The sequence below is a fragment of the Salvelinus fontinalis genome, chromosome 36 (assembly GCF_029448725.1).
Source record: "Salvelinus fontinalis isolate EN_2023a chromosome 36, ASM2944872v1, whole genome shotgun sequence".
NCBI classification, from domain to species: Eukaryota; Metazoa; Chordata; class Actinopteri; order Salmoniformes; family Salmonidae; genus Salvelinus; species Salvelinus fontinalis.
Genome location: NC_074700.1, coordinates 31,169,677 through 31,172,477, shown reverse-complemented (window position 1 = coordinate 31,172,477; position 2,801 = coordinate 31,169,677). Strand labels below are relative to the sequence as shown.

At 46.9% G+C, this 2,801-nt stretch overlaps 1 protein-coding gene across 5 annotated transcripts in view; it reads right to left on the bottom strand.

The window, feature by feature from the left end:
- Positions 1–261: 261 nt before the first annotated feature.
- Positions 262–2,801, bottom strand: part of LOC129835770 (membrane-anchored junction protein) — an 18,276-nt gene continuing 15,736 nt past the window's right edge. For 2 of the 5 annotated variants that reach the window (XM_055901550.1, XM_055901552.1), the window contains exon 8: positions 1,321–2,611. In XM_055901550.1, the coding sequence (XP_055757525.1) occupies positions 2,254–2,611 (358 nt within the window). In that variant the 3' untranslated portion in view covers positions 1,321–2,253. Of the gene's footprint in view, positions 500–1,106; positions 1,267–1,320; positions 2,612–2,801 lie in introns of those variants that run through there. The other 3 variants (XM_055901551.1, XM_055901553.1, XR_008756515.1) reach the window with 3 other exon arrangements.

The window sequence follows — 2,801 nt, the reverse complement described above, 5'->3', positions numbered from 1 at the left end:
GGGGACCAAAACATTTGCATTTATTACAAATATATATATATATATATATATATATATATATATATTACTCCCAGGACTTCTGGTCCCCACAAGGAAAGTAAAGCAAAAGACACACACACAGTAAACATTCTGGATTTGAGTGAAGTCTGGTAAAACGTAATGCCTGGTTAACCTATAGATACAGGTCTCCTATACAGTTTAAGATGAGGGCTGTCCCCAGCAATGTAAATGTACCCATACAGTAGAACACATACCAACTAGTTAGAATCACATCATTTATTACAAAAGGTATCAAAACCAAACTCAAAAACCTTCCACTATGAACTAACATCAATCATTATAAGTAGGGCACTATACACGGAATAGGTTACCATTTGGGACGCAGACTGAAACTAAAACAGAACTTTAACAACAGAGGTTCTAGAAGATTACAGAAGCCGTTGTTCCTGAGCAGACGTCTTAGCTCTCTCTGAAGAACATGGAGAATGGAAACACCTGACTAGAGACAGACAGAGACAGAGCTAATGTCAATAAAGTCAATTGAATTGAATTGAGAGAGAGGAGAGACAGAGAGAGAAACAGAGACAGACAGACAGACAGACAGAGAGACAGACAGACAGACAGACAGAGAGGAGAGACAGAGAGAGAAACAGAGACAGAGAGAGAAACAGAGACAGACAGACAGACAGAGAGACAGACAGACAGAGAAAGAGAGAGGAGAGACAGACAGACCGACAGACAGACAGAGAGAGAGGAGAAAGAGAGAGGGATACAGAGAGACAGAGAGAGAAACAGAGACAGACAGACAGACAGACAGAGAGACAGACAGACAGACAGACAGACAGACAGACAGAGAAAGAGAGAGGAGAGACAGACAGACAGACAGAGAGACAGACAGAGAGAGAGAGGAGAGAGGAGAAAGAGAGATGGATACAGAGAGACAGAGAGACATGGAGACAGAGATGGAGACAGAGAGAGATGAACAAGTAGAAAGAAAGCATAGGAAGAGATAATGTGATGACATCATAGGCCAGTATGACAGTTTTTCTTCAGACTTCATTTGGGTTGAATCCCTGTTCTCTATGAGTCCTGGTAAGAAGTTTTACCTGACGAGGCGGGCCAGCAAACCTGGCCTCACATGAGACTTGGGCTCCAGGTCAGGGTCCTCCGGGTCGCCCTCCTCTACCGCTCCAGGATGCACCTCTTCCTCTCCGTGACCCCCACTGACATCCATGGTCTCACTGCCACCGGTCACAGAGCCCCCGACTGACACACACACACACACACACACACACACACACACACACACACACACACACACACACACACACACACACACACACACACACACACACACACACACACACACTGGTGAGTACCTGTACCTGTACCTGTACACACACACACACACACACACACACACACACACACACACACACACACACACACACACACACACACACACACACACACACACACACACACACACACACACACACACACACACACACACACACACACACGTTGTCATCTCAGAAGGGGATGGAGGTAACAAGGTAACCTCTTGATTAAGAACCAACAGCTCATCAGTTCTTGTCAGGACTATCACTCTCACCTGTACTCTGTGGGGTCTGGCTATCTGATACCACACAGTCTGCCTGAGAAAGAGGGGATGGAGAGAGACAGACAGAGAGAGAGGGGGAGGAATAGAGAGAGAGACAGAGGGAGTGAGAGAGAGAGAGATAGAGAGGGGATAGAGAGAGGGATAGAGAGACAGAGGGGGAGCGAGAGAGAGAGACAAAGAGAATGGGGGAGAGAGAGAGATAGAGAGACAGAGGGAGTGAGAGAATGGGGAGAGATAGAGAGAGAGACAGAGAGAGGGGGAGTGAGAAAGAGAGGGAGAGAGACAGAGGGAGAGAGAACATTCAAGCCAATGAACGACGCTGTATATTAAAAGACGGGTAAGAATGGGAGAGAAAGACAGAAAGGAGAAACAGGAGGAGTCGGATGGAGAGAAAATAGGAGAGGGGGGGGGCTGGAATTGCAGGACACCAAGATCCTGCTGCTAATCCAACATCCAAACACACAGTCTTTCTCTCTCAGCTGAGATGTGATTCCATTCTCCATGATATACAGTGGATGTATCCCAAACAGCACCCCATTCCCTTCCTTTCTGTCCAGGGAGCATGCACTATGTAGTGATTAGGGTGCAATTTGAGATGCATTCAGTCTGTCTATTTAATGTTTCTATTCTTATCTTAATGGGCTAGTTATTATCAGAGTTATTATCCCAGCTGACTGGACAAATGTAGCCCCCAGGGAGTAGTAAACAGACACAAGACACATTGTGTGTGTGAGAGAGAGAGAGAGAGAGGGAGAGAGAGGGAGACAGAGGGAGGGAGACAGAGAGACAGAGACAGAGGGAAAGAGAGGGAGCGAGAGGGAGGGAGAGGGAGGGAGACAAAGAGACAGAGAATGAGACAGTGAGACAGAGAGAGAGGGAGGGAGACAGAGAGAGACAGAGAATGAGACAGAGAGAGAGACAGAGCTAGAGAGAGACACCTTGCCATCACCATTCTTTGCCTCTGTTTCCCCTGGTCTGAGAAGTTCACTGGGAGAGAGAAGGAAGAGGTTAAAGACAGAAAGACGAATGTAGCCGGGAGCGGTACTGTGTCCGCTTTCAGTCGGCACTCGTCTCTCTCCTGTTCCCTTCTTCCAGTACGTTTAACACACAAACACACCACCTGTCAACTAGATAACACTCTCAGGACACACACTGAACACACTTACTAGCATCAGGT